The following is a 16,703-nucleotide window of genomic DNA, read 5'->3' as shown; positions in this document are numbered from 1 at the left end:
GCTTACCTTATTGTCACCTGTGTGTGAACCCAAATCAAAACCCCCAAACATTTATCTCCAGTTAATTGACATTTCTCCCCCAGAGCACAACATCAAGGCAACCAGTAATACATTCTCTATTTGTGATGAATTCACAGATGACATAGTTGATTTTGCTGGAAAAGACAGTTTAAGTTAAGAGGAAATATTTCAGCAGACTTGCTCTTTGTTTACTCATTTTTATGTTTCTAAAAAAGAACTTTTTATTAGCAGAAATATTTGTTTTGAGAAGGGGAAAATGCTCATTTAGGAATGTGCTGCGTGCTGCAATAGTTTATTTAACTCCAAATTGACAATTAAAAAATTGTAATGGATTTTTCCTTTGCATAAACTGAGTCTGGAGTGCTGTTCGCACGGATTTACTTGTATCTGTATTACAAACAACTGTCAATTTATCCAAATGGAAGATTCGGAGAAACAAAGCATCTGGATGGCGTTGTTATTGAGAACAGGCAGGGCAGAGATGCGGGGGAAGATAACTGTGGCATCGTGACCAGGCAGATGAACATTATGGTAAAGTGAGTTATTGCTTTTAAAAAACTTTTATTAAAACTTTCATCAAACCCCAATTAGCTCTCAGGTTCATATATTGAAAAACCAAGTATCTGTTATTAAAAAGAGGAAAATTTACTTTGGAAAGATTTAGGAAGATTCCCATCTAGTGGTATAAAGTGCAAACAAAACAATATACTTGATAAAAATAGAGACTAAAACCTAAGAGCTAAACAATAAATTACTTAAGTGCCAAGGATAATATTGCGACTGCTTTATTCACGTGGCATATGAATAAATTAATTATTTTATCACCACCATAAAAGGCTCCATTATGGATAAAGAAGTTAATCACAGTCTGGGTGCTGGGAGGAAGGCACCTTTCATAACCTCCTTCTAGAAACAGGAAACTTGGAAATCAGGGTCATAACATTGCCATGGCCTCTTTCAAATGGCAAATTGAAGCATCCATCTTATATAAAAACTGCTGTTTGAAAATTTAACCCTGCTATTTTAGCTTCTGTAAATGCTTGTTTGCTTAAATAATAAGGAAATAAAACTACTCCCATTCCAGAGAGGCCATAAACCTTCCCCAGACAAAGTTATCAGTGCTGGTGCCAGGCCAGGCCTTTGGTTGAGGTCTCAAAGCCCCAGCACATAGGGCTCTTTAAGAACTTGCAAAGGGAACCACTAAACCCCATAATTGGGAGACAGAGAGGGTAAAAAGATATAAATAGGGAAACTTCCTCCATGTTTTTTGCCCAGAATTTGAGAGACATTTTTCTCTGGCGTATAATAATAATAATAATAATAATAATAATAATAATAATAATTGTAACTCCATCTCTCTAAGCATTGCTTGGTTCTTCTCTGGTTTTTCTGTAACAAAATGAATGGAATTTTCCATAAGAGCTGAAAACAGAATTCTAGTCCCAAGTCTGCTCCGCAGGGCTGTACACATTTATCATCCTCAGTGGCACTGCATTCTCATACTTACTCATTCAACAGACATTTACTGAGTGACTACTGTATAGAGCACAGGGGTAAACATGTACCACTCTTCCTTGAGGTACCCAATATTCCATACCTGGCTGCCTGTCACTCAACTCATTTCTGCTACACACTGTCACCTACAGTTAAGGCTCCAATCATCCCCACCTGCTAATGACTTCCACAAACCTGTTCAGATAGTGATTTCTCTTCTGCACTCTAGATCCACATCTACAATCATTTGTCAGAAATGCCTGACTGGATGCTAATTGTTCAAGAATATCAACCTGAGAATGTTCAACCCGAGCCTATTCTTTTCCTGCCTCCCATTGTTCCGCCCTTTCTCCTCCTACAGTTCCACACGTCACTAAGCAGGTCGACCACCCGCTCCAGCCGGAAAACGTAGAAATCTCCTCTGCTTTAGTGTCCATGTCCACATCGTCGAGTTAGGCTGAGATCATTATAAATCTCTCAGATCTGTCCCTGTCCTGTGGTTTAGGACCTGCATTTCTGGCCCAGAGCAGTGGAGGGGACTTGTGACTGGCCTCTGTCTCAGCTCTTCTCCGCTTACTCTACTCGAAAGCTACAGGGCTCTTTCTAAAATGCAAACCTGGTCAACTGTGTCCCCAGCGACTGAAAATCGCTGAAAGGCTCCCAACTGCCTTCCAGATAAAACCCAAGTTTCCTAGCAAGGCATTCACATTCCTTCATAATGTGGCCCCTCACTGTCTTTTCAACACTAGCCTTCACTCTATGCTGTTCCACCTGTGAGTCCTTGCCTAGGCTGTGTTTTCTGAACACCTCCCAGGCTCTGCCTACTTTCTTCCCTTTGCCTAGAAAAGCTTCTTTGGTCTTATTCTCACTTAAAAAACAAAAAAAAATGCCTAGTTATCTTTCAAGACTCACCACTCAATCTATCAGTTTTCTCATCAAGGAAAGTATAATACACTTATTTAACAAGCATTCACTGTGTCCAGCAAGCACCATACTGAGTGCTGAATAAACAGTGATGAGTGAGATGGCAGAGCCTCAAGGTCATGTCAATACAGTGGTCAGTACTAAGTCAGAATAAGTACTGGGATTTGGAGAAGCTCCTGGAAGACTTGGGGAGGGACAGAGAAGACTTGTCAGAGAAAGAAAGAAATAGCTGAGACATAGAGATGAGCAGCAATGAGCCAGATGGATGGAGAGAGCATTCCAAGGACAGAGACAGGGTGTGCAAAGTACCAGAAGAACACGGTGGGGGGATGTACACAGTTCGAAGCATTTCGTCTGGCTGAAGTGGGGACCATGTTAAGGCAGAAAGTGGGAAACTGAAACTGGAGGAGAAAAGGTACAAACTGTAAAATGCCTTGCAAAACACGTTAAAGCTTATATTTTACCACCTAGAAGCTTTCCTTGACACCCTCCCAGGCTGTCGGGCAGCCTGCCTGGGTGTTCCCTCCTCAGCCTCTGGCGTGCATCTCTCACGGCCGTTCCAGGTTTACATTCTACCTGCTGCTGCAGAGACCACGCTCCGCCTTCTGAGGCTAATGCTGGGGACAGTCTGGTTCAGAGAAGGTGGCTTCATCAAGACACGGAATCGAGAAGATGACACCTCCTCGCTCACTTATGAGAATGATGTCTTCCCACACCCTCGGTTCAACTGTGGGTCAGCAAGAGGAGGGCAGACAACTGCCCAGGAGGCTGCCCTCTGATCAGAACAGTTTCCAGCGGCACCACCGGCCAACGCTCCATCTAAGAAGAAATCAGTGTAGGAGGCACTGAAATGCGGGCAGTCCACTCTCTGACAGGGGCCGGGACACGCGGGAACCACAGATGAGATTCCACAGACGAGGTTCACGGTGGGGCCTGTACTGCGATGTGCATCCAAATGACTAAAACCTAATTTTTTCTGAGCTTCCTAGAATAAAACCCAACAATTTGTACCTGTGGTTTGGGAAAGCAAAGAAGAAAGGTAAAAAGGATAAATATAGTCTTAACTTTGTATATATCATCTGTCTTAGCAGTCCAAGCATAATGAGCAATAAAACTTTTCTTGGACTACATCACAGTCAAAATTACAAAGGGCAGCAGTTCAATTCTGCGTGCCTATGTCCATTTCCAGAGAGTTGCACATGAAGAACTCCACATTTTGAAACATTAACCTGATACATTTCCCTATTTAGTCTACCCACGGACTATACTATTAAGCTAATCCTCTGACTACCAATGTAAAACACTTTCAGAGCGTAACAAAAAACCCTGTAAAAATGCTTATTAAAAAAAGGTGGAGGCAGACATTAGAGGGAATAAAAGGAGAAAGGAAGGCATTTACCTTTTCAGTGATGATGCGGTTGACACACTGCTTTCCAGTTAATGGCAATGTACATTTCTCCATGATTTTATGTGCATTTCCCTGTTTTCAAACAGAAACATCAAAGAGAGAAGTTACGACTGATGTTCATCTAGAATTGATATAACTGCAGGACAAACAGGAATTGTCCCCTAAGTGCAGGCTGATTCCACAACTCTGCACTCTCAGGCTTCCACTTTCTTTTCTGTCCCTGAAATAATTCAGGGACAATACCAAATGAATAGCCAAAGGCCTAACTCATTTCCTTGGGAAACACCCTGCATGAACTTGACTTCTCACGCCCCAGTCCTTACATTATGGAGCAAGAAATATCACTTCTAGTATCCTGCTTCTTTTTCTCCTCCAGGGAATGGTCTCCTTGTCAAACATGAGCTTTATTTACCAAGGGCAAGTAGGAAGCATACACGGAATTGCAAATGCATACTATCCCCTTTAAAAATTTTTATTCGCTAAAAAATTAATATATCAGCAGAAAACAGCAGTCCTTATCTCGTTCAGTTCTCTTAGATCTGTTCTCAATAGGAATCAATTTCAATTATTTTTAGCACTGTCTTTTATACTTCTATACATTTTCTTCTTACCTCTGTATTTTAAAATATAATGTTGGCCATGAACTTTTTATGGATTAATCAATATTAGTTATTATCTACTAACTTCTTATTGGGTCATATGAAGACTTAACTCTCCCACAAACCCCCAACCTCCATCATCTTCATTCAGTTCCTACACAGCTATCACAACTTATAGGTAAAACTTTATAGTCAGAATTTACATCACACTGATGAAACGACCCTGTATAACTGCTCATTGCTAGGCCAGGCAGTGTAGTAAACCATGATTAGATTCTCTTTCTTATACAGCCATTTGCTTTTCCTGATAAGGAAACATTTGCTTTTGTTCACTGGTAAAATGTGTGAACTGACCAAATCCACATTTTCCCCCCAAATTTCCTTTAGCCACAGTACACTTTCTTCAAACGTAAAATAAAAGAGGGATTCAGTATGGAAAGCAGGTTTTTTGCCCATTAGCCTCCCTGGCCCCAATTCCCATCCTCCCTTTTCCCCCTACAGCCTCCTACCCATCCCCGCCCTCTGTGGCCCCTGAGACACATCTGTGGGGCACAGTTGAAACATCAGCTCTGACAATGATCTGCTCCTCAGATCACTTCCTTCTGATTATATCAGTTTCCTTTCTAAGTAGCAAGCATCAGGAGCCCAGACTAATCTTTCCCTTGAGGATGAAGGCTGACCTAGAACATCTATTAAAAATGGCTGTCAACTTCAGCAAGAAGGCAGGGGGTGGGGGGAGTAAGAGTTCAACCAAAGGACTTGCATGCATGCATATGAGCATAACCAATGGACAAAGACACTAGGGGGGGGGGGGGTGAGAGCATGTGCTGGAGGTGGGGGAGGCGGGGGGAGGTCAATGGGGGAAACTCCTTTTTTGGGGGTCTAAAAGCACCACACATGATGTCATCAGCATCCTGAGCCATCTCAATGTTTACCTATTTACCTATTACAACGTGCACCTGCTACCTGGTTTACATCTCTCTGAACACTGCTCAGACCAAGGATGTGCTGTTCGGAGGCAAGGGCTTAATTAAGAAGCTTTGACTCCTTGTGATAACCTGCCAAGGCACTAACACACCAGTAATTAACAGGTTTTAGCGTACTAAATCCAATATGTGGCACAAAAGGTATTCAATACTTTTGAATGAATGAATGAGATAGAAAAGGGAAGTCTATTGGGAATCTTGGATGGATTTAAAAAAAAAACAAACACAAGCTCTATTACTTTAATTTAGTCAAAACTAGTGCTAAATACATATAAAGTGGTTAGACATTCTACCTTTAATAACAAGTTACATGCTTGTGGATCTTACTGTATAAGAAAATTTATAGCTGTAGAAATAAAACCTCATTTTCACTTCATTCTTAATTATCTATTTTCCTTTCCCGATTTCAACGGAAGTATGCACATGTCATAGAAGCTTAATTAAAGAGCTGAAGTTAACGATAAATGTGCGAACTTCTACAGTTATCAGGTCTCCTCACACTTTTTAAAAATATGTTTTTATTGATTTTAGAGAGAGAGGAAGGGAGAGGGATAGAAACATCAATGAGAGAGAAACATTGACTGGCTGCCTCCCACATGCCCCCTACTGGGGATTGAGCCCCCAACCAGGGCATGTGCTCTGTCTGGGAATCAAACCAGTGACCTCTTGGTTTATGGGTCAATGCTCAACCACTGAGCCACCCTGGCTGGGCAGGTCTCTTTACATTAAATGTAGCTGAAAAAGGCCTGCCACAATGAATCCATGTCTGTGAGTGAAGTGAACAATCTGAGCCTCTGAAAAATGTTCTCTGCAGGGAGCTCTTAATCTATTTTCATTGTTTGAGCCAAATCTACATCTAGAGTGATGAGACAGATGCAAGTGTCCAGCACTTAGCAAGTGCTCAATAAATGCTAACTACTACTGCCCCAATTGGGCTGGTGTGGCTCAATTGGTCAGGCATCGTCCCGTGTACTAAAGGTTGCCAGTTCTATTCCCCTTCAGGGCACATGCCCAGGTTTCAGATAAGAGGCGTGAAGGAGTCAGCTGATTGATGTGAAAGCTCTCACATCCATGTTTCTCCCTCTCCCTCTCCTTTCCCCTCTCCCTAAAAGTCAATGAAAATGTTTTTAAAAAATGTTTGCTGGTACTGCTTATACAACTTACATTGAACACATTACAATCTACCAGCTCTTAAGTTCCTATATAAAGTTGGACATGTAATTACACAGAAAATGGCCTGAATACAATTCCTGAGACCCACGAAATTAATGAAACCATGACAGTCGGGCAGACCGTATGGCTGCCTAGAAAACTGCACCAAGTATGACCCTACAGTGAGAACAAGGTAGCTAGGTGACACCATCACATTTAGCTCCAAGATGTAACATAGACCAAGGAAATGGAGAAAATGAAAAGCAGAAAGATTGCGGAGTGTCACAACTTCAATATTCAACAATAGGTTAGCTAGGAAGCCAACATGCGACTCACTCCCACTCTGGCACTCAATTCCCACCACGCCAGGCTGGGCCCTACACTGTGGCGTGCCACCTGCATAGATTAGTGATTCACAACGGAGGAATCATAGCTGAGTTTTTCACATTTAAAAATAAATCATAAAAAAAGAGGTGCAGTGTAGTGTGGTAGCAAAGAACACTATATATTAGAAGTCCAAAGACCCAGCTTTTCTTAACTCTGCCATTTCATAGTCATTTGGCCCCTGAAATTCCTTGTGCTGTAGTTTTTCTTCGACTGCCTTGTCTTTCTGGCTTGATCACCGTAGGAATCAAACGAACTGTTGGAGACAGTGCGGTGCAGGAACCAGGAGGGGGTGAGCTCCATGCCAAGTGCTAAGGTTAGTGGGGTCTTGTTCATCCTAATCATTCTGCTTCTTTCCCCACAAAGAGATGCCAGATGAGGCAGAAGAATGGATGTGAAGTGTAGCATTAAACATGCTAAGAGCTCCTGACCTCAATGTGCCCGCTCCCTCATAACCTCGGTGAGGAGCGGAGTCTCCTTCCTCCACCTGCTTCTCCAGCTTTTCTCTTTCTCCCAGACCCAGCAATTCACCCTCTTGACTTTAACTTGGGGCTTCAGTACCTTTTATTACCTGCTTCATGGTGATCTCAGTTTAACACTTTAGTAGAAGACAATTCTAGTTAAATGATAATAAACCCCCTTGTTATCACTGCAATATGCTCCACGCTATCCCAAAAAACTTAGTCCCGAACAACAAGCTCTTTTCACATGATGTTTGCACTCGATGACAAGATTTCATTCACCTGAGGCAGCAGAGCATTCCCAATCTGTACGAGTCTGCTTTACATCAAACCCTACTTTATGCCCACATTTTCTGTTCAGTGCCTCCTAATGTGGCTGCAGCATATGTCCCCTGGGAGGCACCTTCTTCGGGAATGCCCTCGTGATAAGGTGAAGGTAAATTCTGGAAGTTGGTTGTTCATTAAGAGACCAGGTCTTGAAGCCTCTGTTCATGCTACCTGAAACACACATCACCGTGCCCCCCATCACCCCACATTCAAATGGCTACACCTGCCTACCCTTCAGGACTTGGCTCAGGTGTCATCTCCCTCTCCAATGCCCCTGCTCCAGTGTCCACAGACACCCCAGTGCTTCCCTCCCTCACCGCACATGCTGTCACCATCGATCTCCCTTCAACCCCCACCCCAACACTAGACTCCAGCTCACTGAATGCTGAGATGATTTACATCCACATCTATGCAATGAGTGGAGTGCCAGGCAACCACAGTGATCAAGACTGCTGTCTGAATATTGTCATTTTGATTCGAGGAACTCAGAGTCAGAGCTGTAAACCATGTGACTCAGGGTGAGAGACCACTCGAGGCTGCTTTCTGGTCCTGAGACACATGTCTGTACCATACCAGCACCTCTGAGCTCATTAGAAAAAAAACAGCTAGGAGTGTGTGTGTGTGTGTGTGTGTGTGTGTGTGTGTGTGAGACAGAGAGAGAGAGAGAGAGAGAGAGAGAGAGAGAGAAGGGAGACAGAGACTGAGAGACAGACAAAGGCATGATCAAGGGAAGAAGCACAGACATCTCATGACTGCAGAATGACACATGCAGCTTTACACGCAGAGAGAAACAGTGAATGACAGTCCCTCCACCGCCTCTGCTGCTCCTCCTGAAGCATCAAGGCTGCATCCATCCCCTAAAAAGAGGGGCTACAAAGGCAGCACTTGGCAAGAGAAGATTCAGTATCCTGTCTGGTGGCACAACAAAATCTACCACAGCCTCTCTCTGGGCTTGCCAACATACGCTGAAAGAAGCCTGGATGTCACCGCCCTGGAGTCTTCCTTCTTCCTACTGGTCTCAATGCCTAAGCCAAGTGAAACAGCTCCCATACACCCACAGATATAAAAGATCAGGGCCTCTGTATTACTAAACGTGTGACTGTCAAATCACCGTGGTGACGGATGTGCTACATAGAAAAGTGGGATTTGCCAAATAAAGGAAAACAAGGTACACGGAATAAAAGGACAAGAGGGTGCTGTTACTCACACCGAGTTTACCCTCATGGGCTATCTGTGGCCTTTACCCCTATTCCATAGGGTTTCCAACAATCGACATGGGACTTCGCTAGAGAGACTTGGCGGGCACTAACGTGGAGGGCGGTTGCTCTGACAAATGGTTTCTATAAGGCAGATGTAATAACTGTTGGTGGTTACAGGCACGTTCTCAAGGGGAGGACTCGCCAAATGAGACAACACACATAGCGAGCCATTTCCCTGAGAGCAGTCTTCAGGGCTATGAGATCTTAGAACAGAAGGCCATTGTTCTTCCATATAATACAGAAATCTTATCACGGCCTTTTGTTCTCTCTACTACTGCACGGTGCAATCTCTGGCCTAAGGATGCAGAGCCCAGGGATGAACAGGATCATTTTCTCTTTCCACTCATGAATTGTCCTGGTAACAGAAAGCTTCTCTCAGCATCACCTTTCCCTTTAAGAACTGTGCACACGCAGTCATAGAGTTTAAAGTATTAGTTTAATTAAATTCTAGAAGGCATTTTAAAGGGGCTTGTTGGTTGTTGGATTGAGTTCTGCTGTTTTTCCACATTTTAACATGTCTTGCAGGCATTTCCATCATTCCGGGAGAAATAAAAAGGCATTTGCATTTTTTAAAGGTGAATATTCTTTTCCAAACAGATCCAGCCATGAATTATTAACAAATTATAAAATATTGACAAGCTTTTATGAATGGAAAATAATTAAACCAGCTGGAACTATGTTAAGTATCATTTATCCTAACAAAGGAAGGTTTATCTGGGGATTCTTTTCAATGTTGCTGAAAATTATCTCAAAAATGTTTCCCAGTAAAGAGCTTCTTAAAAATATCCTTCATATAAGTTGGCTTTTGGTAACACATTTGGTCCAAAATTAATAGGATTAGTAAACCTCATTTACATTTTATAATTCCTGTCCCCAAAAAGTAAAGACAAGTACAACAGCATCCAAGATTTCCATATGACACCTTCATACCAAACACAAATTGAGCTTCATAAAAACAGTGTTCACAAAGATTTATTCTCAACTTTTCATGACAATATAATTACAATTCTTTTGATCGCTTCAGAATGCAGACCTCCTACTGCAATAAAAATAAAATCCAAACCTGTTTTAGAGACAGAGCTCTCATTTATGTTCTTTAAAACAGCTACCCAAGCATTGCTTGTTTCCAATAAATGACAACTATGACTGAACTTCTTTGCTTTTGTGCTCGGAAAGCTATACCCTTAGGAATACAGCTCCAGCACCGATGCTGAGAACAGGATACTTTCCTTCCCACTGTTAGTGGTGATGGTACTCGCCAGACAGAAACGTTTAGCAAAAGAAAATGGAGGCCCAGAGGCAGAATACACAGATTCTCAGCTTGGTTTTGCTCTTAATTTTGCACTTGACCTTTATCAGAATATTTACCATCCATGAAATGTGTTTTGTCTTTGAAAGGGAAACAATAAGACCTATTTCTCAAGAGTACTGCCATGATAACGTAAAGGCAGTAAGCAGAAAATTGCTTGGAAAGAGTGGAAAATGCCCTATGTGTTCAAAGTAACATTATGATTTAAAGAATTAGTGAGTTCTACAAGTATTTTGAGTCCTGCTGTGCATCAGGCATGACTCTCCTTGGCTGTGAGGATAGACAGGTCCCCAGGCTCCATGGAACTGACATTCTAGTGAAGAAGGCAGATGAAGAAGTGGGAGCTCTTGTTTTATACAACACAGTAGTTGGGAAAAGCTCCTCTGGTGTTTTAAGCAAAGATCTGAGTGAACTGAGAGAGAGAGCCACGCAGGTACCTAAGGAGGAGCATTCCAGGCACAGAGAATAACAAGGCAAGGCCCCTGAGGCAAGAGGATGTTTGGAATGTTCCAGAAACTTACAGGAAGGGAGCATAGCTGGAGCTGAGAGGATGAGAGGGAGAATGGTAGCAGATCAGAGAGGGGGGATGGAGTCAACAGACCATGGAGGACCTTAGAGACAACAGTAAGGACTTTGAACTTGGATTTAAGTGAGATGGAAAGCCATGGAGGAAACAGACCACCCACGCACATGTGTGTTTCCACCCAACTCTTCTTTATGCTCTTTGACAACAGGAACCTAATTGTTAATCCCTCAACATGCACTGTCTTCCTGCACCCCAGTGCCCATTCCCTCAACCTGCTACACTAGGACCAAGCTCTGGCCCATCCTTCAGGTCTCCAGGCAGATGCTGCATCCCATGGACAGCTCCCTTATAAAGGAACTGGATGCTCAACACTGCACACTCTACTTTATACCCTCTTCTATTTTAAGTGTTGATTTCAATGACTCTCTCCCCATGAGACTCTGAGCTGCCTAAAGGAAAGACCACATCTTTCTGATGTTTCTTTCCTCAGACCCGATTATGATGCTTGGTGCCTGGTCCTCAATAAATATTTGATGCCTGAATAAGTAGGTAAATCAACATACTCCTACAAGGTAATTCTACCAAATTTCAAGCAAAGCATCAAAGAATATTCCTTTGGTCATTCATAATATCTAGAGATGGGACGCACTAAGCCAACAAATTCATAAAACACTGGCTCACTCAGGTGTGACTGTGCAGAGGTAGGGGTGAGCCAGATAACAAGATTACAGGGGTATGGTGGACACAATATTGACAGTGCCTGCTGTAGGGGTAGGAACAGAAAATACCAAGGGTGCCTGCCTTTCCCAGTGGGGCTGGGAGATAGTCTCTGCTCGAGGGGTCTAAGCAGGAGAGTTTCAGAGAAATGAGAATGATGTCACTTGTGTGTGTGCTGCTGTTGAGGTGGGTGTGGAACAATCAGGTGGAGTTGTGGAGGTGTCTCCTAAGGAAAAAAGACAGTTCTAGAGCTCATCAGAGTTCCAGTGTACAATTTCAGTGTGAAAATAAGGAGTCCAGAATGAAAAATAGTAGTTGGTGCCAAAAATTTAGATAGCAGCCAAGAAAGATGTAGAGGATGAGAAAAGCATAGAGGCAAGGATGGAGTTATGCGGAATCCTGACAGGGACCCATGAAGGAGGCAGGGCACCTAGGGATCCAGGCTGGTGGGGAAGCTCTGTGAACCTAGCAATATGCTTTACAGCCTTGGGCCCAACACTACTGCTGCAGATAGCAGAAGGGGGAAAAAGAAAGTCCAATGAAATCTGCTTTACCATTAAGGACATGGCTCAAAAATTGCACACACTGCAAATACTCAAACGCCATTGACCCAAACTTGGTCACATGGTACATGTACATGCAAGGGATTCTGGGAAATGTAGTCTGTCCCTGGGCTAGTATGTATGTGCACAGGTAAAACTTGGAGAATTCTAATACAGAAGGGAAGGGAAGAAGGGGAGATGGATGCTAAGAAACACAATTTGATACCTATCTCACCAAAGCAAAGCGTGTTTTGACTCGCTAAAATGGAAAAAGAAAAAGAGGAAATTCTGAAACCTAAAGCTTCGAGTAAAGGGCAGGTGTGGGCAGGATGCTGGTGGAGAGCTAGCTTTGGTGAGGATGTGACAGTTATGCTATGATGAACACAGGCTGGATGACACTGAGGGAAACTCCTACCTCCACCACTTACCCAGGCAAGTTTCTCACCTGCCCCCGTCCCAGTCTTCCTTCACAGGGTCATTGAGAGGCTCACGAGATTCAGAACGTGCAATGCCAAGCAGAGGGCCCTGCACCTAGTAAGGACTCAAATTGATACTAATTTCATTTGTTTCTTCCCATTTTTAGAATGCAGAAGGACATGTCAAGAGATGACAAGAAGCTCAAGAAAGAAGGTGGCTGGACACCACAAAACTTGGCCCACTTTACCATGTTGCCATGTTTCTAGGGAAATCACGCCGCAATGCCAGGTGCACACCAGCGCCTCCCATGGGGTCTCCAGAGGCAGCTTTAAGGCAGGGAAGCATTGGGAAGGTTCCTCTAGAGCAGCCCTGGCAGGCAGCCCAGTTCCAACACCAGCAGCTGCTGGCTGCTTGCAAAGGCTGGCAAGGAAAGAGTTTCCTTTGTCTCATTAGAACAACAACAACACAGGCATGCTTCTAAAGGTCAGGTAATGCTATATTTATAAGCCACCTGCATCTGCTCCCCTCTGACGAAGCTGTACCTGAAAACCACCTGACAGCTCCACCCTCTCAGAAAAACGTGCTGCCTCAGAATACGAGATGATATGTCTTTCCATGACAATGAATGTTTTAATCCTTCGTGGCAAATTTTTCACTCTTGTATCTTACAAAACTCACGAGACTTCTCCCCTAAGCTGTTCACTTAATCATTAGGCAGAAGTTACCTGGCATGTCTACCAGAACAGATGGTTACCTGGAGAGGCTACCAGGAGTGAAAAACCTGTCTCCCCTCCATCTCCTTTCCAGCCTCTACCAACTGTTTGGCCAGAGTAAAAGATGCGGAAGAGAAGCAGGAGGTCTTGATGTTGCCTGGAGCTCGGCCAGTAACAATGAGTCCAGGTGAACAATAGACAGGAACAACCACACATCCTGGACCACAGATAGAAAGTGAAGCTGGCAAGAAGAGAAACCTGCCTTGGTTAGTTTTCAAGGTCTTAAGTGTGAACAAATCACTGTTATTACTTTAATCATAAATATATTTTTGTTAGTTTATTCAAGTGAAAGTATCTAGGGAAAAATATCTAACTTCAGTTCTGTTCTAAAACTCAAGGCCATTTCCCACTGAGAGAAGAAAAAGGAGAAATGGTAACAAAAAAAAATATTTTGCTTCTGTGCAAAGCTTTAGAAGGGATTTCTAATCAGAAATTTCAAGTACTATTTCTTTTCCTCTATCAAAAATTTCCAGCGGAGGAGAAAACACACACATTTAAAACAAAGAGAAAGAGAATTTCTAAATACAGGCCTAATGTTTTGAAAACAACTGCACCAAAATAACTTAAAATGAGTTGGACTTAAGTAACAACAAAAGGAAAGTCAGAAAAAGTGTTGTCCAAATAGACATAATGTTCCAGAAAATTGGACTTCATTTGCATGCTTGGCATCCTTCTGCCTCTGAAACGAGGTACTTTGGATGCTTCTGCAAGGCATCTCTTGGAAGCAACCTGTGCTGGTTTCACTTCCAATGTTTCATATTTATGCTCCACTGCTCACTTCCCACTGTTTACTAAACAGTTTATGATAATCCCACATTTATTTCAGTTTTTACAACAGAGCCATTTCACAGCACACCTCTCTCTGTAACAGAAGTCCCCATGGGAAGCGAGTCAGAAGCCAATCTTGCAGCTCCATGATCTCCCCCTGTGCTGCATCGCTCAATGAAAACAGGGCTAACTACCACTTCCACTCAGAATAGTAGGTCTCAAGGTAGGAACAGGCAGCATTTGCTTTAAAGCTAAGGATTTTAAAGAGTAAGTGGAAATGGACAAAGGACACAGAAAACAAAGACGGTACCACCCAAATCCAAAGTCCATGGATTCAGGTCAGCAAAGCGGTTATGCTCAGCTGGTCCAAACACATTGAGTTGGAAACAAGGAAGAAAGTTACATGGGTTGCTCTGAAGTTAGAAAACTGGGCTTCAGAGTCAGGGACCCCCAAGTCTAATCTCAGCTCCTCTAGTTATGTGGAATCAGGCAAATTACTTAAATTGTCTGAAGCTGTTTCTGGAACCATGAAAGATGCCTATGATCAAGTTCATGTGCTTGTACACTCAACAAGTGCTTAGTGTGCTGTTGGCACTCAGTGAGCTCAATACATGGAAACTATCATCATCATTATCATCACCATCACCTTCATCATCATCACCACCACCAACATCATCATCATCACACCACCACCATTGCCATCATCATCAAACGTAAGCTCCATGAGGTCAATGATTTTTGTCTACTTTTGGTCAGTGCCTAGCACTTAACAGGCACTCAATAAATATTTGATGATTTGTTAAAATAAAAGTATGATACTTTTCAGAATCAGGGTGCTTTCTGCCCCCTAGTCCACAATTTTCTAACACCTTCTCCAAATGGCACCTCACAGCCTTGGTAAGAGGCCATATTGTCCATCTGAAAATAACTGTTGTTGAAAGACCTATATTCTGCTATGTTTTTCATTTTTCACATGGATAGCAACCACTATAATCATCTCTAAAACTGAATCAACACATCTGCCTTGACATCTTTTCATTGCTTTGAAGGCGTTATAGCTTTTACTTTCGATGTGTCTACAAGGCAAACAATCAAAGAAGTTCCTGATGTTTGTGCTTCATTCAAAGTTAAACAACCATGTAGTAAATGATAATAAGTAATCTTCCCCTCAAAGTATAAATGCTATCAACTTGAATAAGCCAAAAAAAAAAAGAGGCCATGGTCAGGTGACCGGGTGTACAGGATTTTGGCCTGTTGAGAATTTCCAAAAGCAGCACGTGTTACCTTTGCAGAATGCTCCATGGTAACCACCACCTTGGTTTTGGCACTGGACACCAGATCCATAGCACCTCCCATTCCTTTCACCATCTTCCCCTGCAAAACGGAAACAGAAAATAAGAAGTAATTCTCTAACTTTCATTTCTTTAGTATGTGGCAGAACAAAAGTAACTTGCAAGAATAAGCCACTGGAATAATTAATGAGAGAAAAAAGTAATTGACCTTCATTGCTTAGTACATGAAGGTTTTACAACCTTAATATTCTGTTTTTGTTTCATTTTAAACACATAACCGTCACTACTGAGTCTTTAATTATAGACCCTTTCCAAAGCTCTCCCTTGGATATTCTGCAGAATAAAATGCCATTCGGTGGTAGCCTGAGACGCTCATGGTGTTTCCCTAGTAATGATTAATATTAAAGGTGGGTCTGTCTTTCTAAAATGACATTTATCTTGCTCTTAGAAAAGCAAACCAAAGCGAAATAAAAAATAGATTCCTGCTCAGCAAAAACAGAAAACAGGCGCAGAGTTCAGGGATCTTTCGCCATTACCGCTCTATTTTTGTCCATCTGTCCATGTCCTCATTCATTAAACATTTCTCAACTACCTGGTATGTGCCACACTCTGAATAATACCCACTCTCTTTTCTCTCGTGGTTGCAGAGTTTTGGAAAAAGGAAGTGTTTCCAGAGATGATGAAATAAATTCGCACTCTAGTATATAGAGGAGAATGTCTTCTAACATTGAAAACGCCTTAAAATTTTATTTGTTCTTTACTCCAAGTGCTTTTGCTGATTTGACAGTAAACACTTTCAGGGCTCTTGGCTCCATTCCCATAATTTCGTAGCTATAAGGAGATTTGGCAATGCACTCACACCTGGTTTTAAAACAGTCTCAAATCCCCTGCTTTCGGAAATATTTTAGAGGTCAATGCACCACGGCATGAACGTGAATTAGATGTGCAGTATAAAGGGGAGGAGCAAGCAGTCGGGATGTTTTCGTGGTCAGGAGCCACCACTCCATGAGATGGGTAGCAGCTGGCAAGGCGTGAGGGGCGGGAAGCAGGAAAGGAGTGGGAGGTACAAAATGAGTCTTCGGACACATGTAAGTTTGAAGTGAAGCCGAATCCATGTGGAAATATGTCATTTTATACTTCTATCAGCCATGCCTTCATCCCCAGTCAGCAGCAATTTTACTATGGTAGGCACCAGGTCACGCTATTTCTGTGGACAACACTGATAGCCCGTGGAATGACTCATGGATAAATCAGAGAGGGAAGCAATAAATGCCTAGCATAAACTCCAACACTAAGGAAGTTGGGGATTTTCAAAGCATCAAATGACACAAAAGCAAGTCCATT

At 42.6% G+C, this 16,703-nt stretch overlaps 1 protein-coding gene across 1 annotated transcript in view; it reads right to left on the bottom strand.

Annotated features, from left to right (window-relative positions):
* OXCT1 (3-oxoacid CoA-transferase 1) overlaps positions 1–16,703 on the bottom strand; it is a 119,206-nt gene that overhangs the window by 9,149 nt on the left and 93,354 nt on the right. The window contains exons 14-15 of the mRNA XM_008155618.3: positions 15,352–15,441; positions 3,839–3,919 (exon numbers count right to left, since the gene is read on the bottom strand). Coding sequence (XP_008153840.2) covers positions 3,839–3,919; positions 15,352–15,441 — 171 coding nt within the window. The remainder of the gene's footprint in view (positions 1–3,838; positions 3,920–15,351; positions 15,442–16,703) is intronic.

Source organism: Eptesicus fuscus, chromosome 4, assembly GCF_027574615.1.
Source record: "Eptesicus fuscus isolate TK198812 chromosome 4, DD_ASM_mEF_20220401, whole genome shotgun sequence".
Taxonomy (NCBI): domain Eukaryota; kingdom Metazoa; phylum Chordata; class Mammalia; order Chiroptera; family Vespertilionidae; genus Eptesicus; species Eptesicus fuscus.
This window is presented reverse-complemented; position numbering and strand designations above follow the sequence as displayed.